At 44.5% G+C, this 25538-nt stretch overlaps 1 protein-coding gene across 2 annotated transcripts in view; it reads right to left on the bottom strand.

Moving 5' to 3' along the window:
- The window catches only part of FLII (FLII actin remodeling protein), a 60044-nt gene that overhangs the window by 10352 nt on the left and 24154 nt on the right, over positions 1 to 25538 (bottom strand). The window contains exons 5-24 of one of the 2 annotated variants that reach the window (XM_082260260.1): positions 24056 to 24141; positions 23812 to 23973; positions 23623 to 23726; positions 19648 to 19823; positions 18566 to 18723; positions 18116 to 18200; positions 16910 to 17063; positions 14016 to 14149; positions 13505 to 13717; positions 10645 to 10824; positions 10465 to 10547; positions 9276 to 9350; positions 9099 to 9182; positions 8547 to 8718; positions 7365 to 7469; positions 3953 to 4144; positions 3673 to 3861; positions 3312 to 3451; positions 1342 to 1576; positions 1100 to 1254 (exon numbers count right to left, since the gene is read on the bottom strand). In XM_082260260.1, coding sequence (XP_082116386.1) covers positions 1100 to 1254; positions 1342 to 1576; positions 3312 to 3451; positions 3673 to 3861; positions 3953 to 4144; positions 7365 to 7469; positions 8547 to 8718; positions 9099 to 9182; positions 9276 to 9350; positions 10465 to 10547; positions 10645 to 10824; positions 13505 to 13717; positions 14016 to 14149; positions 16910 to 17063; positions 18116 to 18200; positions 18566 to 18723; positions 19648 to 19823; positions 23623 to 23726; positions 23812 to 23973; positions 24056 to 24141 — 2882 coding nt within the window. Of the gene's footprint in view, positions 1 to 1099; positions 1255 to 1341; positions 1577 to 3311; positions 3452 to 3672; positions 3862 to 3952; positions 4145 to 7364; positions 7470 to 8546; positions 8719 to 9098; positions 9183 to 9275; positions 9351 to 10464; positions 10548 to 10644; positions 10825 to 13504; positions 13718 to 14015; positions 14150 to 16900; positions 17064 to 18115; positions 18201 to 18565; positions 18724 to 19647; positions 19824 to 23622; positions 23727 to 23811; positions 23974 to 24055; positions 24142 to 25538 lie in introns of both variants that reach the window. The other variant, XM_082260259.1, reaches the window with a different exon arrangement.

Consider the following 25538-nt stretch of genomic DNA (forward strand, 5'->3'; position numbering starts at 1 on the left):
GTATCACGTGTGCGGTCTCTGACCGTCCCCTGTATCACGTGTGCGGTCTCTGACCGTCCCCTGTATCACGTGTGCGGTCTCTGACCGTCCCCTGTATCATGTCTGCGATAAAGGGGGCTACAAGCACGTTAGGTGGTGAGGGAAGGTGTGCCTAGGCATGGAAGATAGTAAGGAATGGGGGGCCCAGGCATGGTGGGTGGTAAGAGAAGAGAGGCTGCAGGCACAGTGGATAATGAAGAAAGGGGTCCCAGGTGCAGTGGGTGGTGATAGCCTAGGCACAAGTTGTGGTTATAAAAGGAAGGGTGGTAGAGAATTTTATTTAAGCATACAGGGAAAGAGACTTCATAATCCAGGGTCCACCAAAATCCTCAGCACCAGGCCCATGATGCTCTTAATCCAGCCCGCACTACCAGGGTTGCAAAAGTCACACTTGGAATCTAGTCCCCGGTGTTCCGCCACAAATATATTTTTTATTATGGCACACAGTGAAATAATTTTTAAAAAAATGCTATTGTAAATAAATCACTGTGACAGATTGTCACACAATGGGATCTGTGATCAAATAGTGTATTGGCCTGTTATTTAATGACACTGCTCAAAGCCATTCAGTTTTTTTTTTTTTTGGGGGGGGGGGGGCGCAAGTAGCTGGTCTTGCCTAGGGCGCAAAATAGTCTAGCACCGGCCCTGACTATAAAGGTGATCAGGTAACCTCTATGGCCAGCCGTGCACCCGTCGGCTAGTTTCTCAGGCGCGCCGGTAAAAAAACAGTAAGCCTGAGAAACACAAGCGGGTGGGGGGCAGGGCGACCCCTGGATATATATTAATCAATGACCTCTGATCATGAAGGGGATAAACTTTGTTCAAAAATATAATTTCTATTACTTAATTACAGATGCAATAAAGAAAAAAAAAAAAAAAATATGGTCACTCTGCCTATTTAGGACAAGGCCTCCTACCCGACCCACTTTACACAGACACTGTCACTTTAACCTAAACAGAGTAACAGTCTTTTTATATAAACACTTTCCAAAATAGTCTTTTAGACACCACCATGGTAAAGCACAGAACCCTCCCTTATTTCTCCTATTGCCCGCTATACCTGGTACACAGCGCACTGCCATTGGTTCGCACGTGGTAAAGGCTCGGCTGAAGGCCCACATCCCTGGTCTTCCTCTTCCCTTTGTGAATTATGAATTTTCTCTTAAAATGGGAGAGAAACTTTGCGTTTTCTTGTTGCTGAGTCATTCGGACGACCTAAAAAAACACAGTAATGTAAGATCGGAGGAACAAACGAGCAGTGCATCATGGGAAAGGATGCAATCCGTATGTAGAGAAACAAACCTCCAACTTTCCAGGAAAGAGACTCTCAAACTTCTTCTGCAGGCTGAAGGTGAAGGTGAGCCAGCCCATATTAGAGGCCTCTCTGCCCTGCCAGAAATAGACCACACACTGAAAGTCTTCTTCTGGCTGCTTCTCCTCATCTTCTTCATCCTCGTCGCCCTCTTCACCATGTACTTTTTTCCTTTTCTTACTGTGGTGCTCCTCCTCTTCCTCATTTTCTACCGGAACCCAGTATCTGCAAGACAAAAAAAAAAGGACTCGAACTCCGAACACAAGCTCTAACTTCTGCATTGGGCAACAGCAGCAGTTGTATGTGAACCACATTCACAGTAATACAACTGTGTCTTCCATAACAACTACTCAACTACTGAATGGCATCGGACAGCTTGGAATACTGAGGGTGCTTCATTCAAAAGGATAGACTATTGACAGTCCGTCTAAAGAGGACTACCTTTATAACTGCTTTTTTAACCCCAACCCCACCCCCATTCCTTTCACTTCTTTCTGATTTGCGAATCACTCATTTAACAAGACAAAGGCACCTGTAGGCAGACCATTCTGAGCAAAATAACTGAGATGGGCTTAATATACATGCAACATTCGACCTGCTACAATGCTATCCTCTTCCTGCCCCTCAGTTGGTGGGCTTTAATGGCGAGAGGCTGCATATATGCGCCCTAAATGTAATCATTTCTGTGTTGAGAGCGCACACCCTGCACGCTCACAGCACAGTTGCTGGCAGGGACTGGACAGCTCTCGATGCATACTTGCAAATCGGGAGCTTTCTAATCATGTGACTGCTGCGACAACCACTCACAGAAATCCCGCCTCCAGGTATCTTGAAGCTCTTAAAGGGCCGGGAGGTGGCGTCGGGAAGGTGTTTAAAGGAACTGCTCTTCAAAATTGAAGTCTAATCTGTTTAAATTTTGTCTTCCTTGCCCCCCCCCCCCCCCCTTCTTCAGAATCATGCTCATTACTTTTTAAAACAAATCTTTCCATTTTATTGCATACCTTATGCTAGCCCCAGTAATGTCATCACTGGGTCTCTGTTTTTCTGTATACAAAGCAGGCAGATTATGGCTGGTAGGAGAGACTGGCAAGGTCCAGTATATAGCTTCCTGAAAAGATCACAGCACCCTCCCTCAGTCATGAATCAAGCAGTGGGCTGGCTTTTGGGATATGTTATGCAAATATCAAAATGCTTTAATTGCTGTATGGCAGCCAGGAGAAGTTGGTGGGCTGCCATACATCAATCAAGGCATTGCTGTCTAGGCGTAGGTTCTGCATGCACCAAACCCTATTTACACAGCTATTCAGGTTGAAAAAAAAAAAAAAAAAAAAAAAAAAAACAAGTCCATCTAGTTCGACCAATGAAAAAAACAAAACATACAATCACATATATACAATTCTATACCCGCAATTGATCCAGATGAAGGTGAAAAATCCCCAGCAAAGCATGATCCAATTTGCTACAGAAAAATTCCTTCCTGATCCCCTGAGAGTCAATCGGATATTCCCTGGATCAACTTTACCTATAAATATTTGTACCCATTTATATTATTCTCACCTAGGAAAGAATCCAGGCCTTTTTTAAAGCAATCTACTGAGCTGGACAGAACCACATCTGGAGGGAGTCTCTTAAAATCTTCACAGCTCTTACTGTGAAGAAACCTTTCCTTATTTGGAGATGAAATCTCTTTTCCTCTAGATGAAAAGAGTGCCCCCCTTGTCCTCTGTGATGACCTTAAAGTAAATAACTCAACACCAAGTTCCCTATATAGACCATTTACTGTATTTATACATGTTGATCATACCCCCCCCCCCCCTTAATCTCCTCAGTGAAAATCAGTGTGAGCAATGTCAGTACAGGAGAGGAGCTTGTATAACTGTGCAAGACTGAAGGAAAGGCTGCAGATCAGCTTTAACTTTTTATACATGGATTAAAAAAACAAACATTCTACATCAGGTACCTGCAAAGGAAGACATAGCAATCCTCAGTATGGAAGTGACCAAACTCCTCTTCCGGCAGACGGGCAAACTTCTTCCCTTCCAGTACAAATCCCTCCATCCCATCCAAGTCTTCATTCCACTCCTCCATCAGCTGCTCAGCCTGCGGAGGAAATATAAATATTTTTACCAAAAACGCAGCTCTGTTCTGCTGTCTCTGGGAGGGAGGAAAGAATTTTCCTGAGTGATTGCATGAAAACCTGAATCCTACAGTATTGTGTGCGTCCCCCCTTCTTTTTTTTTTAACTGAGAAGTTAAAGTTTACACAACCGCCACTAGAGGGGGGGGGGGGGTTGTGTAAACCTGTAAGTTGTTGGCTCTGACCTCAGAAGTGGGCATTGGTGGTTGGCGAGGCAGGAAGAGTGCCGTCAGGTCGGCTTTCATCTGATCCTTTTTCTCTGCATCTTTTTTTACTTTTCCGTACAGAGTAGAAGGCTGCACCACACTCTCTGCATTCCTGGTGTAGTCCACCTTCAGGACGTCATCCCAGTTCTTAAACTTTGACTTGAATACCTGTAAACAGAGGACATTCCGCTTTGCTTTATAAGTTCTAATAGGGCCTGTATAGAGCAGTTCCCTTAGGGAATATATATGACCCGCGTACCTGGCATTCTGTACCCTCTAAATTGCGGATCACGATGGCGTGTTTTGGTCGATGCAGCATGCCGCACAGTTCCTGTCCCAACTTCAAAGCTGCCGCCCGAACCAAGCGAGATGATTTTCGGCCAATCCAGATGAAGACATCTGTGTGACAGTCTAATATGTACACAGACTTTGTGTCGAGCAAACTCTGGAGCTGAAGATTAGGACATTAAAAAAAAAAAAAAATCAAAATAGCTGTCCCATTCTGTCACTGAAGGTTAGGCAAAGGGTCTTAAAGCTAAACAAATATTTTCCCAACACAAGACACATTGGGACATTCTAAAGCCCCGTACACACACACACAGATCGTCGTCATACAAATGTTCGTCTTTTCTCCCCGGGATGTCGGTGTCTGTTGAAAAGTGCAAAGACAGCACAAGGACAGCACAAGAATTTTGTCTGCAGACTTCAGCTGACTGCAGAAGTGATGTCATGTAATGGTTAACTTTCCCTGTGTTTTTTATTTTCTGAGCATGCCCAGTCTTGCAAATCTGCGGTCTGTCGGCCGAATTCTGTACTGACAGGCGAACAATCGTCCGTTCTGGTGTCTGCAGACAAAAACTTTCATGTTTGCAAGAAAGACTTTTGTCCGCGGATTGTGCGCAGACATCTGTCGGAGGCACCATACTAACACGCGTACAATCGGCAGATCTTTCGTCCGCCGACGTTTGTATGCCGACGATCGGTACGTGTGTACGGGCCTTTACTTGACTCTTGGTGTGCTTTGTGTACTTCTTCCAGATCTGTGCTGTAATCCAGCATGAAACAACACTTGTACTTTGCTTTTGTGCAGAAGTTTCCCTTTAGGCCCTTTTCACACAGGCGGACCGTTCAGATGCGCCTGTCCGTTTTTTTGGCGGATCTGAACGGTCCCCCCATGCATTCCTATGGGGCATCGGATGTCAGTGGAGACATGTCCGCTGACATTCGACCCGATCCGATCCGTCAAATCTGGACGGATGGAAACCCTATTTTCCATCCGTCCAGCAGATCGGATCGGATGGGATCGGGTGAGAACGGACTGATGGTCCGTTGACATCCGATTTACCCCATAGAGATGCATGGGGAACTGACAGCTGTGTCTCCGCACACAGCATGGAGACACAGCTGTCCTCCTGCTGCTCAGTGGGGGATCGGCGGCTCGATCCCCCGCTGAGAAAAACGGACTCCGTCCAACGGACGGAGTGTGTGAAAGGAGCCTTAAGGGCCTATTCACACTATGCACAGTTACCAGAGTCTTTCCCCCATGGAAAAATGCAGGTAACTGCAATGACACACAGAAAGTAATAGTTTTCTGTGCGTCATGTTCAGACAAGACCACAGAGCAGTGCGATATTATGCAAAATCTTTGCATAATATCGCACAGCTCTGCATGGTCCTGCTGTACAGTGACATGAACAGTGTCCCTTTGTACTTCATATAAAGTTTCATTTAAAAAAAAAAAAATCTGTCATGCGATAAAAAGGTGCATAACACTGCTCCATGCTGCACAGCTCTGCAGCCCAAAATGCTTTGCGGGCTGCCGTGGTTCTGGCTGAAGGGCAATAAATGGGCACTAATGCAGACCGGTCACTGCTGCTCTGTCTCCTTGAGTAGGGTGACTGGTCTTGTAACCCGCCCCCTGTATTGGCCCTATCCACAGCTCTACTCTTTGCACAGGCTTTGAAGCTCAGCAATTTGCCTTCAAGCAAACCTTAATGCATGCTACTCAAACTCTTGTATGAACCCCACAGCAGAGTTACCCCCCTCCCCCTTCTCGAAGAACAAGCTAATATAATTTCCTACACAAAGATAAAAACATTTTATGGCTTAGATTTACACTGCTCGAAAAAATTAAAGGAACACTTTGAAAACACGTCGGATCTCAATGAGGTAAAATATCATGCTGGATATCTATACTGATATGGACTGGGTAATGTATTATGAACAAAAGGATGCCACATTGTTTGATGGAAATGAAAATTATCAACCTACAGAGGGCTGAATTCAAAGACACCCCGAAAATCAAAGTGAAAAAATGTTGCAGCAGGCTAGTCCATTTTCCTGAAATGTCATTGCAGCAACTCAGAATGGTAGTCAGTAGTTTGTATGGCCCCCACGTGCTTGTGGGGGCTATACAACGTCAGGGTATACTCCTACTGAGACGACGGATGGTGTCCTGGGGTATTTCCTCCCAAATGTGGACCAGGGCATTACTGAGCTCCCAAACAGACTGAGGTGCAACCTGGCGGCGTCGGATTGACCGAAACATAATGTCCCAGAAGTGTTCTATTGGATTTAGGTCAGGCGAGCGTGGAGGTGATTTAATCGTATAAATTCCTTCATCCTCCAGGAACTGGCTGCATACTCCTCGCCACATGTGGCCAGGCATTATCGTGCACCAGGATTCCAGAACCCACTGCACCAGTGTAGGGTCTGACAATGGGTCCAAGGGTTTCATCCAGATACCTAATGGCAGTCAGAGTGACATTGTCTATGCGCCCCCCCCCCCTCCCAGACCCCCTAAAAAAAAAGTCATGCTAAATGATGTTACAGGCAGCATAGCATTCTCCATGGCTTCGCTATGCCCTTTTACGTCTGCTTTTCACAGATGAGAGCAGGTTCACCCTGAGCACATGTGACACAGGGTGCCAGTGGAGGACCTGTCGATTCTGATGTTTAATGGCAACTGCCGATCAAGTTCCACCGTGCCGGGCAGTGAGCAGAGGGCCCACTAGAGGATGTCGGGCTCTCAGGCCACCATCATGAAGTCTGTTTCTGATTGTTTGATCAGAGACATTCACACCAGTTGCCTGCTGAAGGTCATTTTGTAGGGCTCTGGCAGTGCTTCTCCTGTTTCTCCTTGCACAAAGGAGCAGATACCGGTCCTGCTGATGGGTTAAGGACCTTCTACATCCCTGTCCAGCTCTCCTAGAGTAACTGCCTGTCTCCTGAAATCTCCTTCATTCTCCCTCTGGCAATGGCACGTATTGATGTGCCATCCTGGAGGAGTTGGACTGCCTTCTATAGGGTCCAGGTATCGCCTCATGCTACCAGTAGTGACTTGCCAAATGCAAAACTAGTGAGAAACAAACAGTCAGAAAAGAGGAGTAGGGGGAAAAAAAAATGTTGGTGGCCTCCACCTGTAAAACCTGTTTTGGAGGTCAATTCATTGTTGCCCATCTAGTGAACCTGTTCATTTCATTAACACCAAAGCAGCTGAAACAGTGTTACAACCCCTTCTGCTACTTAATTGACCAGATCAGTAGTTCAGGACTTAATGCTATACTCCAATTAAAAAGTGTTCCTTTAATTTTTTTGAGCAGTGTATCTTCCCAAGAATACTTCTACCACCAAGTCAGCAATCTGTGACAGATTGGTCCGCAGTTTCATACCAGCCTCATCTCAGGTATCAAGTCAATCTTTGGCCTCTTCTTGTGCTCTACACAAATCTTGTAGTTGATCTGTGGCAGCTCCAGATAGCCCAGACCCAGTCCAACCTGCAGGACAAAACAGGAGAGGTTTGGGAGGACACCAAATAGAAGGCAATATGGAACAAACCCAGGCAAAAATATATAAACAGCCTTTATTTGCTTTATGGATTACTTCAAGTCTTTATATTTTTGTCTTTAGATAGGGGGTCTAAAGACTTTTGACTTTTTAAACAAAGAATCTGTTTACTGTCCATCAGACTTTAAGTGGGCCAGTGGGAGTAGAAAACGCCTTGGTAGTCAGTGGGAGTAAAACAATTACACATCGTCTTTGGATAGTAGGAGGAATAGTGCCCCATCATTTGTGTCAGTAGGAGGAATAGTGCCCCATCATTTGTGTCAGTGGAAGGAATAGTGCCCCATCATTTGTGTCAGTGGAAGGAATAGAGCCCCATCATTGGTGTCAGTAGGAGAAATAGTGCCCCATCATTTGTGTCAGTAGGAGGAATAGTGCCCCATCATTGGTGTCAGTGGGAGGAATAGTGCCCCATCATTGGTGTCAGTGGTAGGAATAGTGCCCCATCATTGGTGTCAGTGGAAGACACAGTGCCCCATCATTGGTGTCAGTGGGAGGAATAGTGCCCCATCATTGGTGTCAGTGGAAGAAATAGTGCCCCATCATTGGTGTCAGTGGGAGGAACAGTGCTCCATTGTTGATATTCATAGGAGGAATAGTGTTCCGTGTTTGATGTCAGTGGAAGCAATAGTGTTCCAACGTTTATATCAGTGGACAGAAGTATGGTCTAATATTGGCGCCAGTGGAAGGAATAGGGCCCCAATGTTGTCGTCAATGAGGGGAATTAGGCCCCACTGTTGGCGTCGGTATAAAGAATGGTGCCTCATCATTGGTGTCAGTAGAAGGAATAGTGCCTTGTAAGAATGAGAGGAATAGTGCCCCAAGGGCTGCATAAAGGCAAGCAAAGGGCCACAGGTTTGGAGACCACTGCTTTAGATGATGAAGTTACCCATACTGTGTTACCACATGCCAGCTGAAATAAGGCTTGCAGAGCGGCAGTATGTTGAAAACTGATGGCAGAACGTAGGTTGGAATCACTACACTGGATTCAAATATATGCTCTTATGTACCTTATAAAGTTTTGGTTTTGGAGGCTGGAAGTCATCAGGAACACAGGGTTTAATTTCCTCCGGCTGCCCGCCCAGGACCTCCCAAAACTCTGGATTCTCCTGCTCATCAGTCGGCAGTATGATCTCAGCCTTTCCTTTCCGCTCGTTCTTGTTGATCTTCTCCGCAAACAGCCTGAAAGAGATGACATTAAAACAGAAGTATCTTAATTAGGTAAGATCTGCAACAGTAGCCTTCTACTTGGATTACAGACTTGCCTCTGAATGCTCCATCTAGCACAGGCAAGACATCTACTCTATAGTAAGAAGCATATTTGCATATGCCCTGATCTCTCTACAGCCATATGCTCTGATCCCTCTATAGAAAATCCCTGATCCCCCCCCACAACCAGTCATTGATTCCCTACAGTAAATCCTCTAGTGAAAGTTTGTCGAAAAAAAAAAAAACCACTTAAACACACTGAAACTCCTCTGTTATGGGGGCACCCTGTGATAAATGTTTATTTTATATATTCATCTTACAACATAGAATCTATGGGGAAGCGGAGCTTTTACCTGGCTTTGGTAGTGCCGCTCAGTGTGGCTTGGGATCCTCTCCAGATATAAATCTCCAGACCATTATCCAGGAGATAGACAAACCTGTAACACATGTAAACAGATCGGTAAAATTCTACCTCTCCCAGAGGTGGGTCTCAGGTTAGAGTGACTGGGTGGGGTGAAGGGAGTACAAACCGAGGATCCAGTGAGGAGGCCTTCAGTGGCATCGGCTCCAGGCGGATGTTCTTCTTGCCGTAAATTCGGTACAGCCTGCATGTAAAAGCAAATGTTGATGCAACGAAACAAGTTATAAGTTCAGTGAGATTGTTTGGCCTCATTCAAAGCATAGAAGCGTACACCCATGTGAGGGCCGTGCTTTGCCTGCACAGGATGTACAGGTATTTCATGCTTCCACATGCAGGCTGTCCCATTCGTGTCAACTGAGACACAGCAGTTTCATAGACACAGCTGCTACTCTCAATTTGACATCCGTGTGGGTGACGGTCCCCCAATGCAGTGTGAATTCAGGGACACACATCTGCAGGGATGTCAAATTGGGAGCAGCGGCTGTATCCGTGCAGCTGCTGTGTCCCAGTTCACATGAATGAGACTGCCTGCAAGTGGATGCACAGAACCCCTGTGCAGGCAAACATGGCCCTCACATGGGTGTACACTTAAGCCCCATGTGAACGAGACCTACAACATAGCCTTTTACACACACTTTGTACAGATTACTATACACCGATCAGCCATACCATTATGACCACCCACCTAATATGGAGTATGGCCCTCTTTTGCTAAAACAGCCCTGACCCATTTGAGGCGGCAGGACCCAAAGTTTCCCAGCAGAACATTGCCCAAAGCATCACACTGCCTCTGCCGACTTGCCTTCTTATACCACATCCTGGTGCCATCTCTTCCCCAGGTAAGTGACGCACATGCACCCGGCCATCCACATGATATAAAAGAAAACATGACTCATCAGACCAGGCCACCTTCTTCTATTGCTCTGTAGTCCAGTTCTGATTTTCATGTGACCATTGTAGAAGCTTTTGGTTGTAGACATTGGTCACCCTGGGCTTCACAGCCCTAGACACAACAAACTGCAATGCCCATTTCTTTCTGCTTTCACCATATCAACTTCATAGACAACATGATCACTTGCTGCCTAATATATCCCACTAATTTTCAGATGCCATTGTAAGGATATATTCCCTTTACCAGTCAGTGGTGATAATGTTATGGCTGATTGGTGTATGAAAACCCAAGTAAAATGACACAAACTATCAATTGCATCTTTTTAAGTCACATCTTATATCTCTCATTCATATTGTGATAAATACACTATTGTTACTGCAGTTTTTGCGCACTCTGCTGCCCCCACCTGGTGATATACTGTGCATCTTCTACAGTGTAGAATCCGCTGGCTGAGCCTCCCTCTATGTATGAGATTTCATTGTCAAACACCTGCAGGATCAAGACAAGGTCACAGATATATACAGAACGTGATTGTTTTGTCAGTTGTTGAAACAGTTGTTAAATCAGATTTCGAATTCTGTCTCACCTGGCTAAACTCTTCGCTTTCATCTCCCATTTCCTCTCGGACGCTTCGACTCTCGGCGCCCAAGTAATTGCGCAGATTGACAGCATGGATGGCGGAACAGGCCTTCTTATCCAAGGTAGCCTCCTGGCCAATCCAGTAATAGATCTCCCAGTGAAGGCCTCCATTATCATCCAGGTATGTCTGCAGAAGAGAAACAATCGGGTTATGCGAGAAATAAAACAAGTTTAATATATTTATCACTTCCAGCTCTATTCCTATAGAGTGAAACTGGGTACTGTCAGTCAATGGAGAATATACTGTATACACGAAGTAGAAGTAATGGTTTATTATAGAACTCCTTAAAAAGGGTCTGTCCAGCCGACTATCAGTCGAAAAACTGATATTTCAAGGTTTTCTAGAGTTGCACCTCCTGACATGTTTTCTGTCCCTCAGGGTCTCTATATGGTGAGATTTCTGAAAACATGCTGTGCCTGTCCAGGTAGACAGAACAGCGTAAGGAACATTGGCAGGAAGATATTACTATTGGCACATGCAAGATGTTTAGGAAGCCGACTCAGACCACCAGCTTCTATCAATAACAATTATATCATTTTTGGGTGGCCTGATCTTTCACTGAAAAAACAGTCACACATTAGTCAACGCTTATCACTCATTATATAACGAATACCCAATTAAAAAACAACACCTTCAGAACCTCTCACTTCCCCAACAACAAACCACCTTACTTTCGGCTACTGAGGGCAATCGGCTCCACATTCAGAGAATGCCCCCAAAAAATTAGGGCTGCGAAGATGTAGAATTTGCTGACCTAACCACCAGTGCCAATTGTAGCTGTGGCCACCCCACCCTCACTGCATATAGAAAAAGAGAATAACAAGCTGGGGGCAAAGAAGAAACAACACACAAGTTCCCTGTGGGATGATAAAAGATGATAGTGCACAACTAAGGCAAACAACATGGCATTAAAGAGTTACTCCTGGGATGAGTACTACTTAAAATTAACCCCACAGTAGCTGTATGTGAACCTAGTGACTGGTCCCCTTTAAGATTATAAAGCTCCTATAGCAGTGTAGTGCAACTAAAAACAAGATGGCTGCACATTTGTTCAATACACAAATAGGTCAAATGATTGTACTTTTAAAAAAGTCATGCTCAATGTATATTAACCACCTCCTTCCCAAGCCTATTCTGACACTTCACTTCTACATGTAAAAATCTATTTTTTTTGCTAGAGCTACTATTACTTGAAAACCCCCAAACATTATATTAAATTATATATATATATATATATATATATATAGCAAAGACCCTTTAGAATAAAATGATGGTTGTTGCAAATTTTTATGTCACACGGTATTTGCGCAGCGGTTTTTTAAACACAATTTTTTGGGGGAAAAAAAAAACTTTCATGTATTAAAAAAAAAAAAAAAAACAGTAAAGTTAGCCCAATTTTTGGGTATAATGTGAAAGATGATGTTACAACAAGTAAATGGATGCCTAACATGTCACACTTTAAAATTTCGTCTGCCAGTGGAATGCCTATGGAGAATTTTAAGCACTGTAGTTTGCCTACAGTGCTTAAAATTCTCCATAGGTGATTCTTTAAACACCTTTACAGGTTACCAGTTTAGAGTTGCACAGAGGTCTGGTGCTAGAATTATTGCTCCCGCTCTGACATTCGAGACAATACCTCCCATGTGTGCTGCGATCACCGTTTACATATGCATGCGGTAGTAACATATGCGTTCGCATTTGCTTATAAGCACGGTGGTACGGGGGCGCTTTACTTTTTTACATTTTTTTTTGTCCTAACTTCATTGCTATCACAAGGGATGAACAACATCCCTTGTAACAGCATGGATCGTGACAGGTCCTCTTTATGGAGAGATTTTCTCTCCTCTGGACCCCCATGTAGCCGATCAGACACAGATCAGTCTGATATGCTGCTTTCCTGGCCGCTGGTGGCCAGGTAAACAAAGGGGCGAGACTTGGAAGTGACGAACTACTCTTCGCTCCCAGGTTCCAGAGAGAGCGAAATGACCTCAGTTCCTCTCTGTACAGGGCAGCCACTGCCACTATCGCTCCCGGCCTCCACGATAGGACCGGAGAGACTGGAAGAAGCGGCCGCAGAGGGGGATGGGGGACCAACCCCAAACTGTTCCTACAAAGTTGGGAGCATGAAATTGTCCAAAATGTCTTGGTATGCTGATGCCTTAAGAGTTCCCTTCACTGATTTTAAGGGGCCAGGCCCAACCATTGAAAAACAACCCCACACCATAATCCCCCCCCCCCCCCCCCACTAAATGATTTGGAACAGTACACAAAGACATGGAGGAGCGAGTTCGGGGAGGAAGAACCTGACTGGCCTGCACAGAATCCTGACTCCCAACCTGATAGAACACCTTTGGGATGAATTAGAGCAGAGACGGCAAGCCAGGCCTTCTCATTAAACATCAGTGTCTGACCTCAAAAATGCGCTTCTGGAAGAATGGTCAAACATTCCCATAGACACACTCCTAAACCTTGTGGACAGCCTTCCCAGAAGAGTTGAAGCTGTTATAGCAGCACAGGGTGGGCTAACTCAATTCTGAACCCTACGGACTAAGACTGGGATGCCATTAAAGTTCATGTGTGTGTAAAGGCTGATGTCCCAATACTTTTGACAATATAGTGTATATTTCAAGAGTTCCTGTGTGGAAAAGGTTAAGAAAGGCTGATCTAGAAAGATAGGACAGAGTACACGTAGTACATTGTCCTATGGGGAAGAGATAGACGTAGAGAAATTTAAAGTGGTACGTCTCCGGCAACCTTACAGAGTGTTCTGCCGCTGGCACCACGGTAAATAGACGAACACACTCACCTTCAGTACAATGTAGCAGTCAGCCTCATAAAACTTCCCATGCAAAGCCTCGTCCACCAAAATCGGGATAAAGTTCTCAATCTGCCAGACGGTGATGCCGGGAATCTGGCCTACGTCCTCCGTGAAGAACTCGGAGTAATCCAGATGAGGCTTTTCTAGGCCCTGATCCCATCGCCGGGTCTTTAGGTCTGTGTATTTCATGTCACCGTTCTCCTGCGGGCAGAGCACAATATAAAATGCTGTATACTGATGGGAGGACTGCGAATGTCCAGCGGACACAAAACACAGGCTACTTAATGTAACATTTTACAGAAGATCACATATCCAATAATAACCCAGCAAGATACACACAAGGTCTTATCTCAGAAGAATGCGTAGCTTATCTTCTAGTTTGCATTAAAATGTGTGCAGAAAGAAATGTGAAATTCTAGATCATCATCAGAGGCACACAAATCAAAGATTTATCAGCATTGTCCACTTTGTCTCTATTTCACATCTTAAATCTTCTCACCTGACTCTTCTTATTCTTTTCCTCTGCCACATCAGACATTCCCTTTAGCACTTGTTTAGCCTGGTCATCCTGGGTGGAATCCTTTCTGCGCCGCAGACGCATTCTCCTGGCTGAGGGGTCTTTTGGGGTGCTGCCTGAAAAAGGATGGCACAGTTTTAAGCAGAAAGTACTGTAATTAAAGATAACAATGCTGTTTGGCATTCCATCGATATAACTGAACTATTGAGCTCAGAGTGACAGTGCCTTCCGAAATCCCACCTGCTTGTCCCAACAAGGTATTCATATCTATCCGGGCTCCCTCCCCATCTCCACACTGTATAACTGAGCAGGGCTTGTGGGTATGGGGAAGAATGTGACCTTCCCATGTGGTAGATTACAAGACAAACTTGTGAAATGCTAAAAAGCCAAAAAATCTGAGCCTGGGGCTATGTGTATTGTGAATGGTAAAAAGAGTAAAAGGGGGGTGGAGACATGACCCCAGCACTGGGGTTGATGAGATTTGGAGGACCCATGAAGCACAGTGGTAGTGGTCCTAATCCTGGCATATAAACTGATAGGACAAAGAAGTATGTCAGCATGACTGTGAATGGCTTTTAAGGAACAGGAATGTTTGGCAGCCATAAACCTGTTTAATGGTTCTACAGCCTTAAAGTGTTACATAAGCCCAGGAGCCTGCATTTACTATATCTGCTCTCCCACAATACATAGAACACGGAAATTCAATAATTTTACTAAATATAAACTGCTAATTACTTTTCTCATCAGCAGTATATAGCAGTCTTGTGACTTCTATCAGTGCCTGGTTAAAGCTTTTAGGAGGAGTTTTCATAATGCACTGGCTGTCCTATCAAGATGCAGGACCCCTGACCATCTGTCTGGACAGTGCTGATTGGCCCAGTGCTAATCACATGCACTCTTTCAAGAAGAAAAAAACTCTCTAGCAATACACACCAAACTGAGCATGTGCAGCTTGATAATGCAAGAATGAGGAGGATCTGTGCATACAGGATCAAACAGCCTTTTTACACAATGCAGAGGATTAACCCCTTAGGTTCCACAGGGAGTACAACACGCATGCTCTACTTCATATACAGACTGATTTTATCATTGTGGGTTTAGTAACACTTTAGGGTTTTGTACCATAATTCATTCTATGCATTAAGGTGAAAAAAACTTTTCTGCTGCAGCTGCCCCCCACCCCCCCCCCCCCCTCTTCCTTAACTGAGCCCATCTAATCCAGCAATGTGCATGAGAGCAGCAGCTCCCATCACTGTCTATCTCCCACTGCTGTCAAATCAGATCCGTTGACGCAGGGGAGGGGCGCTGAGTCCTGCTGTCTGTGTCAGTGGACGCAGCAGTGGGGCTCGGGAGCGAGCACACGCAGATGCCCCCATGCAAAGCGGCTTTCTTTAGGGGCACCGGAAGAAGAGGTAACAAAGATGCATATACATACCTGCTCTGTGCAATGGTTTTCCACAGAGCAGGTATGTAGAGAAAGGTTTATTTTTATTAAAAACAAAATATGAAGCTTTACAACCACTTTAACGATAATTGTGCCTTTAAAATAGCAACACAAAATATTAATATGCCAGATTTCATATTTTTTAAATACATTTTTTTACATTTTATCAGTCCTGATCACAATGACAAAAGAAAGAAAATATAGATCAAACCACTATGTATTTAGTCAAACCACTATGTATTTAGTCTAAGTCAATGTTAGAATTACAGATCGCACACCTATCCCTCTGCACAGCAGGTGGTGGCATAGTGGTCACAACTGGTTGCACTGCACACCAAATTTACACCTGGGACCACATAATGTATATATGCACAACAGACATAGAGGATACCATAGAAGACTCACCTTTATCTCCAATGCCTTTTGCTTTTAACATAAAATAGAAAGAAAATGGTTCAAAGCTAGCCACACACGTTGCAACCTGATTGTACCAACTAGATCCTCTAGTTCAGGGGTCTATAAACCTTGGCCTGTGGGCCATATCAGGCCCACTTGTATGTTTTCCCAAGCCTGCAGCTCACTCACACACTGCTGACACTGCAGACACAGCACTGCTGGTCTGCTTGCTTTTCTAAACCCCTGCTGTTCTCGGCAAGAAAGTCCTGGCAAACAGCAGACCAGCTTCCTCTCGCTCTGCCAGGCTATGCTGTGGATTGGTTGCTAGGACTGTTGTCATTGGTTGCTAGGATGGCATCATCAGTCCAGCACCTCTGGACTCCCACCTGCTGTTTATAGTAGCGATCTTTCCGCACTCAGACTACTTGTGTAGCAGCGGGCGGGAGTCTGGAGGTGCAGGAGACCTGTACTGTACCGTTATTGTGAGAGCAATGTAAGAGGCAAATGGGGGCAATGTGCTGGACATAAATGTGCTATGAGGACACAGATGTATGCAAGGAGGCTCCGGTGGGGGCACAGCTGTGCAAAGAGGCTCCGATGGGGACACAGTTGTGTGCAAAGGCTCCGATGGGGACACAGATGTGTCGAAGAGCTCCGATGGGAACACAGATGTGTCGAAGAGCTCCGATGGGAACACAGATGTGTTGAAGGGCTCTGATATAGACACAAATGTGTGAACCTCCTACCAAAAAGTTTGGAGACCCTGCTCTAGATCTAACAACAAGTATTTAATGCGAGGACCAACCTGACTGGATACAAATTAAATTGTCTAGGTGGGTTTTTTAAATTACAGCTTCGTTAAACCTGGAGGAGATTTTACAATCAAAATGTATAATGCATTGCCAATATAAGTAAATGAACTGGACTAATCAAAGAAAATTCTCAGTGGAGATTAAAATTCAGTTACAAATCAATTGGCCATTTTTTTTTCTATTTCACATTGTAGCAAGGATTGGCTGGTGCTCACCCAACTCACCCCCAGCAGCGGCTGCAGCTGCGACAGTGGCTGGAGAGGCTCCTGCAAGCCGCAGCTGGTTTTGTAGGGAAAAATCAATATTGTAGTATTCGGATGTGCGGTCAGCTGGTTTGGGGGGCATCACCAGACTTGGATTCTCTCTTACATCAAGGACCTATGTACGAAGATTAGAAACAAAAGAGAAGACTGGTGTTATACTCGCTCCTATTTGGCAACAGTTAAAATATTGGGAGGGGCTACCCCTATTATTTTTGACATACTGGCACGAGCTATGTGTGCCTACCATTTGTTTATATTTCTTACTTGAAAAAGTTAATAAAAAGCCACTGAAAAGAAAAGAATTGAGAGGAGGTGAGGGGAAAGAAAAAATAGAAAATAAAAAGAAGAAAGCGGGGAGAGGAAAGGTGAAAATGGGGCCAGGGAAGGAGTGAAAGGTGAGAAAAAAGGGAGGGGTGGATTGAAAGAGGGAAGAAGTGAGAGAAGGGAGGGGAGAGGAGGGAAGGAGGGAAGGGAGGAGTGAAAGAGGGAAGGAGAGAAGAAGGGAGGGAAGAGAAGGGAAGGGAGGAGTGAAAGAGGGAAGAGAAGGGAAGGAGAGAAAGAAGGGAGGGAAGGAGACAGAGAGAAAGGAGGGAAGAGAAGGGAAGGGAGGAGAGAAAGAGGGAAGGAGAAGTGAAAGAGGGAAGGAGGGAGGGAAGAAAAGAGGGAGGGAAGGGAAGGAAAAGAAAAAGAAAGACAAAGAGGGCAGGGTTGTGTATGTGTGTGTAGTGATTGGGGAAGCAAGTGACAGAACTAGTAGCGCACTGAGGTGCGTGTTCCCAGTTCACAACAGCAATGTAGATTATCGTTCTCATGCCATAGGAAGTGTGCCCAAGAACATTCCTTTACATATTGCAGTTGTCTAGTGGTCAATGCATTGTGCAGACTGACTTCCCTGAAGTACAGTACTAAGTACATGAAGTGAGCCCCCAGGTAATGCTCCCTGGCAGAGATATGCAAAAAAAAGCCTCTCTTGGAGACTTCTAGGCAAATGCTATTTTTACAGGTCTCTAAGTGAATGTCTCACTTGCTACGATTGGCTATGTAGTGTTACCCAATTTCCCTGTAATGGTGCACAGTACTGCAGTGAAGTCTATTAAAAGAGAAGTATGCCATGATACAAAGCAGGAGAACAGCAGATCCTGCCAGCACATCAGTCATGACACCCACCTCCAAGTCTGGCAGGAAGTGGACAGTTTCTGGCAGGGTCACCAGGCGGTTTTTATTTAAGACCAACTTGCGCAATTTGCCACATCTGGAAAGAAGAAATAACATTTTACTAGTATAAAAAAAAAAAAGAAGGATTCAAATCCTTTAGAAAAAAGGGGATACTGCTGCCTTCACCCAAAGCCAAGATAGCCAACTCCACCACCCACTGCAAGACCCACGCCTACACACCCAGGGGTAAACAATGCACTAAAACCCAGCTAATACTCAATAATACTCAAGCCGACCACCCTACTCTTCAAGTTGCTTCCAAACACTAAACAAACTAGAACATTGCCTTTGCCAACCTATGTTTTTTTTTTAAATACCATTAGACCCTGGGAGCACATAACCTTAAGAAGCTTCCTTGGTGTCATGATCCAGAGGCCCATGACACCCTGGCATCCTCCTTACCTGCACAGGCTTTCTGGGATCAGTTCCAGGTTATTGTTAGAAGCCATGAATTCCTCCAGGCTGCTGAGTTTGCCTATTCCTGAGGGGATGCCATCAAAGTCCAGCTTGTTGGAATTCAGGTAAAGCTTCTTCAGCTTGGACAGCTTGCAAATAGCAGACTGGAAACAGAGAACAGGCAGAGAATAAGCATATACCAAACTAAAGCAGTGCAAACTTTCCACTCTCCAGTGGCCTGCAACATAACATGAAAATTCAACATTTAAAGCTCATTTACAATACAGTGTTTGCTTTAGCGCATGCAAAACTCAAGTGCGTGGACTTGTGCATACTTGCAAATTATGCTTCCCTAGCCTCCCTTTGTGATTTTCTCCTATCCAGCAAAACAATGTCTGCACTCCCCACCGCCACCGTCTTTTGTCAGTTATCTGAATTTGCTATTGGGAGGACACTAATGATTTAACTCCTGCACATGAACACTGGAGATACATTACCCCCAGCATCTGACTCCTTTCTTGGCATTCCTACCCACAGGCGGTGTACACAAATAATTACTGCATTGCTTATGTACCACCCTTTCTCTCTACAATACCTCCTAATGTCCAGTATTCTGGCATTCTGTAACTTGCTTTTGCTAAGCTTCTGATCTACAAAACGTCTGTCTAACAGTACATATAAAGGAAATTGTCATTTCTGTGTCCTGCAGTGACATAGGGGTTGGAGTAAAAGACCACAGCAGGGAATAAGCTATCTGGTGCATCAGATAGACAGCAAGAATCCAACACACTGCCTGCTTGACAGGTAAGCAAAAATTCTTCTTTCACAGTTTGCTTGGTTTTCAGTAGCTTCAGAGGCACTTTAAGAAAGGATAGGTTAAGAGATGGAGTGAACCGAAAAGTTTATTGGTTTATGCCTCACGTTTTTTCATTTTTTACTCTGTTTTTTGTATGTACTTTATACAGCAGAAGATCTGCAATTTTTGTACTTTTCCTTAATATCTGCTTATATACTGTGATCGGTTTTTCTCTTCTTTTGTGAAAAATCTAAATAAAAAGATTGAAAACTAGATGGAGCGAGTAGCATACTGGCAGTGAGGTTAGCTGATTGCGGGACAAGTTAAGGGTCTCCAGCTGAGTCCATTGGTCGATACACAGGGACAGTTCATCAATCTGGTTGCTGCTTAGGTTCAGGCGCTTCAAGTTGGCAAGTGTGTACAGGCACTCCGGAACCCGACTCAGGTCATTCATTGACAGATCCACATCTGGAAGGGAAGGAAAAGCAAACATGAAATCAAGCATGCAAATTAGCTGTGAAAACTAACTTAGGGCCTGTGTCGAGGGGCTTTTGTTTTTCATCAAGCAGGTTTTGCATTCCCATACAGCTTGAAGCAGGCTTAATTAATGCAAGTCAGAAGATGATCAACTGCAGGTCAAATGCACCTGTCATTTAATTCTGAATGATCTTAGAGGTGTCTCAAACTGACGCAATCGACACAAGCCCAAGGCCTGTCAACAAAGGTGCCTAAACATTTTTTGTTCTACCCATACCATAAATCGATTGCATTTTTCTTTGGGTCACTTTGGCCAAAACAAACTTTACATTTTGATGGTTGCTGTACCAACACAAACAGCTGCTGGAGTCAAAATGGCACACCGAGCAGCATATAGCAGCCTCCAGAAAAATTGGATGTTTCCTACATCTTACCTGTAAAATCGATTTCTTGGAATACATCACGGGACACAGAGCAGCCATAATAATTATTATCAGGGTTATACACCACCTATAGGTGAATGGACACTGGCGACTAAAAAGACAGGAAGTCCCCCCTCTATATAACCCCTCCCATACAGGAAGTACCTCAGTTTCATAGAAAGAAAACTTCTCAGACAAGAGGAGAGGGACCTCTGTGTCCCGTAATGTACTCCAAGAAATTAACTTTACAGGTAAGATGAAGGAAAAATCCAATTTTCTTTATCATACATCACAGGACACAGAGCAGCCATAATAATTACTATCTGGGACGGCCCAAAGCAATGCACTTGAGAGGAGGGGGGACACGGATTATGACAACCGCCATCACACTGAAAGGATCTACATAGCTGCCAGCAGCACACTGCGGCCAAACGCAGAATCCTCTTGGGGCCCAACATCCACCTGATAAAATCTAGTGAATGTATGTAGTGAAGACCAAGTAGCGGCCCTGCAAATCTGAGTGATAGAATCTTGATGGCGAACTGCCCATGAAGCACATACTCTTCTGGTAGCGTGTGTGTGCCTTTACCCGAAAGGGTGGAGCCTTCCCCTTTAAACCATACGCCTGGATAATAACCTGGCGAATCCATTGGGAGATCGCTGACCTAGATGCTGCCTGACCTTTTCTGGGCCCTTCTGGCAGCAACAACAAAGAATCAGTCTTCTGAATCTGAGCTGACATTTTCAAATAGACTCTGATTGCACGTACTACATTGAGAGAATGTAACAACTTTTAATCTGTTTGAGGATTTGGAAAGAAGGAAGGCAGTGTGATGTCTTGATTCAAATGAAAACCGGACACTGCCTTGGGCAAAAACCCTGGGTGTGGACACAGAATAACTCTATCTTGGTGTAAGATCTATAATAGCTTCTAAAAAGAAAGAGCCGCTAATTCCGATACTCTTCTAGCTGATGTTACTGCAACCAAAAAGACTAACTTTCTTGTCAGAAGAGCCAGGAGAATATGCCGAATGGGCTCAAAGGGTTGTTTCTGTAGGACCACCAGAACTAAATTTAAATCCCAAGGACACAAGGGTGGCCTAACTGGCAGAAGCATACATAGCACCCTTTGTATAAAGGCTTGAATCAAAGAATGCGAAGCAATCGGTCTCAAAGAAGACTGATCAGGCTGAAATGTGACCCTTAACCACTTGCCGACTGCCTAACGCCGATCTACGTCGGCAGTCAGCCCCTCACAGGCAAAGTGACGTAGGGCTACGTCACTAGCTTGTGAGGGTCTAGGGAGCGAGCGCGCGCCCCCGCGTGGTCACGGACCCCCCCGCGCGTGTGACCAGCGGACCCGATGTCCGCCGGTCACTCTGCGATCGGCGGGGGAGAGGGAGAATGTCAGGCAGCTTGTGTAAACAAGCCACCTGTCATTCTCCTTGCTGTTAGGATACTGATCACTCGGATCTAGTATGTAGATCCGTTGATCAGTGTCCATACAGCTCAAGCCCCAGCCAATCACAGTAGAAAGCACGCCCCTAGGGATACACACAGCCCCTCCCTCCCAAATAAAGTTAACCCCTTCACTACCAGTGTATTTTTACAGTAACAGTGCATATATATATAGCACTGATTACTGTAGAAATGTCACTGGTAACCCCAAAAGTGTCAAAAATGTCAGTCAAGGGTCTGATCTGTCCGCCCCAATGTCGCAGTACCGCAAAAAAAAAAAAAAATCGCAGATCGCCGCCATTACACGTTAAAAAAAAAAACAACAAAAATGACAGAAATCTTTCCCTTTGTTAGTAAACGCGATAACTTTTGCGCAAACCAATCAAAATACGCTTTTTGCGATTTTTTTTTACCAAACATAGGTAGCATAAAACGTATTGGCCAAAAAAGTAAAAAAATTTTGATTTTTACATTTTTTTTTTGGGGAATTTCATATAAAAAAATGTGAAAAATATTGCTATTTTTGCAAAATTGACGCTCTTGTTTTGTTTATAGCGCGTGATCAAAAAAATCGCACAGGTGATCAAATACCACCAAAAGAAAGCTCTGTTTGTGGGAAAAAAAGGACGTCAAATTCGTGTAGGTACAGCGTCGCACGACCGCGCAATTGTCCGTTAAAGTCACGCAGTGCCGAATTGCAAAATACCCCCTGGTCGGAATGGGGGTAAAATCTTCCGGGGCTTAAGTGGTTAATTGTGCCTAAAACCAGTTTCATTTCTACTCCTACTTGCAAAAAAAAATAGAATTCTAAGGGGATGCCACTTCCTGGCCTTACACCAGGAAATGCAATACTTCCCGACTCTGTAATAAATGTTCAGTTTATCATGGTAGACACTGCAGGACCAGATATACCCCGCTCAATCAAAATCTTGGCTTCAACAGCCAAACCGTCAAATTTAGAGACTGTAAAACAGGGTAGAATATCGGACCCTGAGAAAGCACGTACCAAGGCCTCCTGGGCCAAGCTGGAGTCATCTGGATTACTGGCCTCCCTCCTTCCTGAATCCTGCGCAGAAGTCGTGGCAACAGCTGGACCGGGGGAAATGCATAGATCAGGGAGAACTAATCCCAGGGAGTCACTCAGCTGGTCCAGGCTGAAAAAGAACCCAACTTTACAGTCAGAATCCACCCAGATCCCTGGACTGGCAGCTGGATTAGCCTCTCAGCGAGCTGCTGGAAGACTAAGCCAACCACTCCCGCCACCCCTCCACAGCCCAGCACTCCAGTAAGCGCTGGAGAGGCAGAACAGAGCTCTCTGCTCAATAAAGACAGAGAACTGAGCGATCAGCAGTCTTTAATTGCTCAGTTCTTAGTCTTAGAAGTGGCGGGGGACCGATGCAGCATTGGATTGATACACCTGGGCGGGTATAATTTTCTTTTATAAAACTCTAGCTTCTCTTTAAGTCATCTTCAGCAGTCCCAGGAGTAACGGAAGGCAATTTTTTCTTGACAGATGCTGAAATTGTCTCTTCTGTAATCAAAGATTCTTATCAAAGTATGTCTCTCTTCTGCACAAAAAAAAAAAAAAGAAAAACTGCCTGTTTGCAAACTTTTGCTTAGGATGGCAAGTTTCACTTTAATTTTGACTCAATGCCTCCTTTAAAAAAAAAAAAAAAAATCTGAAAAAATAAATAAAATCAGAGAACACTGCACATGGAATACTATAAAATCAATGGAAACAGGATCCCTTTGATATAAGGTGTAGAAGGAAGCAGCCATAACTATTTTTTTTATCACAATCAAAAAATTTTCTCATCTCACAGAGACTTTAAAAGATGGATAAAGAACTACATCAATATCTGAATACATAAACTTCTGTACATAAAATTCTGACCCTCACAGTACAGTACCTGATAGATTAGTCAGGCCTTCTAAGGAAGTAGGCAGGTTGCTCTGGGTTCGTTGCGTGTTCCTTAGATGCAGAGTCTGCAGGGCTACCATTGCAGGAAGCTGCCTGTAAAAGGTATTGGAATGCAATTATAATAAAATAACGTCAGCGCTAAGCCACCCTCCTGATATGTATAGTAGAGCAGTCTGACCTGAGCTGTGCATGCATGAGAGGGTTATTATTCAGGATGAGGGTCTGCAGGTGCACCAGCCTCCTCATCTGGGGTGGCAGGCTGTCAAGTTTGTTGTCACTCAGGTCCAGATATATCAGGTCCGTCAGATTTATGAACAGCTGGTTGGGGATGTTGTCAATGCTGGGAAAAGAAGAACAGAGTGGCTTAAGACTACTCATAGTACCGTGCGGCAGCATCAACTCTTTGACCTTTGACCTCTCACCTGTTGTGGCTGAGGTTAAGAACCAGCATGTTTTTGGCGTTCTCCAGCTCCCTGGGACACTCTGCCAGCTGGTTATAGCTGAGATCCTGCAAGAGAAATCCAATGCCCTCATCACACATCAACCTATATTTACACTGAGCCAAAGTACTGTTAGGCTAGGGTCACACTTCTGTATAAATCGCACTAGAATTGCATTAGGTTTGAAAATCTATGCGTTTTGTATGTGGTATCCATTAAAGTAAATGAAGCTCAAAATCACATCTAAATCGTACCAAACACGCACAGGACCCCTTTTCAAAATCGCATTATGTTCTGACTGCATACATGTGAACAGCCTTCATGGAAAACCATGTTTTTTCAGCTGTCATGCGACTCCATGCCTTCTGATACGCATCTGGAATTGCATCATTGTGAACCAGGGCTAAGGCCTTGCCTACACTTTAAGTTGGCGGGGTGACAGTAAAAACACGTGACTGAGCCTATTTTTTACCACCACTCCCCCTTACACAGAAAAGGCAGAAAAAACGGGGGTGTTCACATGCTGCCACTGCCATGCTGTGCATCGCAGTGAGGCTAAAATGACAGTGGGTAGTACCACCCACCAAAAGCAACCAATTCAGCTGAATAGGGATGCACCTCTACCTCCCTACAATTGCATTTAATGCGCACAGTTGGCTAAACTGGTAAAAATGTAACCAATCTATGGCCAGGCTGGTTGTACTGAAGTCAGATTTTTTTTTTTTTTTTTACGAAAATCGCTGCCAGCAGCTATAGCAGCCCACAGTGACCATTGTGTTCTGCCGGCAGGGAAGACTCCCCACTGGCAGAACACAATATTGTTGTGGGAGGGGTTCCTGCATCAACACTGACTGTGTTGATGGGGGAATTTAGCAATTTTCTTTCCTTCCACCAAAGAGAATTGTATAATCTATGGTTTGCTTTAGACTGTAAGCTCCTTTAAAGTGTTACTAAACCCACAACAGTAAAATCAGTCGGTATATGCAGTAAAGCATAGTTGTTATACTCATTGTGGAACCTAAGGGGTTAATCCACCACATTGTGTAAAAAGGCTGTTTGATCCTATCTTCTCTGACCCTCCCCTTCTTCCACTGTCCCCAATCCATCTCCTGATATAGCAGAGCATTGGGGGCAAGCTGCACATGCTCAGTTTGGTGTGTATTGCTTGAGAGTTTTTTTTTTGGGAAAGTGCATGTGATCAGCACAGGGCCAATCAGCACTGTCCAGACAGAGGGTCAGGGGTCCTGCAGCCTAATAGGACAGTAAGAGTAGAGGGAAAACTCCTCCTACAAGCTTTAACTAGACACTGATAGAAGTCACAAGACTGCTATATACTGCTAATGAGAAAAGATATTTAGCAGTTTATATTTAGTAAAACAGTTGCATTTCCATGTTCGGTGTACTGTGGTAAACCAGATATAGTGACAGCAGAGTCGTGGGTTTAGTAACACTTTTTGTGTAGAGA

Source organism: Pelophylax lessonae, assembly GCF_965119305.1.
Source record: "Pelophylax lessonae genome assembly, chromosome: 6".
NCBI classification, from domain to species: domain Eukaryota; kingdom Metazoa; phylum Chordata; class Amphibia; order Anura; family Ranidae; genus Pelophylax; species Pelophylax lessonae.